General features: G+C 67.8%; 1 protein-coding gene across 1 annotated transcript in view; it reads right to left on the reverse strand.

Moving 5' to 3' along the window:
• The window catches only part of ETH_00041585 (uncharacterized protein), a gene marked incomplete at both ends in the record, with an annotated part of 1,372 nt that overhangs the window by 169 nt on the left and 532 nt on the right, over window positions 1–671 (reverse strand). Inside the window, one exon of the mRNA XM_013374584.1 lies at window positions 1–669. Within this exon, the coding sequence (XP_013230038.1) occupies window positions 1–669 (669 nt within the window). The remainder of the gene's footprint in view (window positions 670–671) is intronic.

Below are 671 nucleotides of genomic sequence, written 5' to 3' on the forward strand. Positions count from 1 at the left end.
CAGCTCATCTCCAGCCAAATGTCGGAGTCCGAAAGCGAGGCCCCTCCTTCATTCAGAACTTCTTTGAAACTTCTTTCCGCCAAAGACTGAAAGCCCTCGAGGCCCCCAGCAGCAGCTTCCAGCGCTGCTGCTGCGCCCTCCAGCTGCTGCGCCAGCTCTTCGTCGAACTTCACGCTGCATTCCAAAACCCCCAAAAACGTCTGCAGCTTCAGCAGCTCCCGGCGTTCCAGCCTGCTGCTGCTGCTGCTGCTGCTGCTGCGCCCCCAGCTCGCGCTGCTGCTGCTGCCCCAAGGCCCGCACGACGCCCCCTCGCCCTCACCTCCACCCGCCCGCTGCTGCGGCTGCTGCTGCTGCTGCTGCTCCTGCTGCTGCTTGCGCCGGCGTCGGGGCCTGTAGACGGGGGCTGTGCTGCAGAGCAGCGCCGCGTCTTCGGAGTAAGGCGCGAGGCTTCCCGCGGCCTCCGCCTCTCCCCTCGCCAGTCCTCCGCCGCCGCTGTTGCTGCTGCTGCTGCGGCACAGAAAAGCGCCTTGAGCAGCTGCTGTGCTGCTGCTGCTGAGCGCGGCCGCGCGGCCCTGGCCCTGAGCGAGCGGCCCCAGGGGAAAGGCGCTGCGGAGGGCAGCACCAGCAGCAGCAGCAGCAGCAGCAGCAGGAGCCGGCAGGGGTGAGTTTCT

Source organism: Eimeria tenella, genomic scaffold (assembly GCF_000499545.2).
Source record: "Eimeria tenella Houghton genomic scaffold, Eth_scaff2151, whole genome shotgun sequence".
NCBI classification, from domain to species: domain Eukaryota; phylum Apicomplexa; class Conoidasida; order Eucoccidiorida; family Eimeriidae; genus Eimeria; species Eimeria tenella.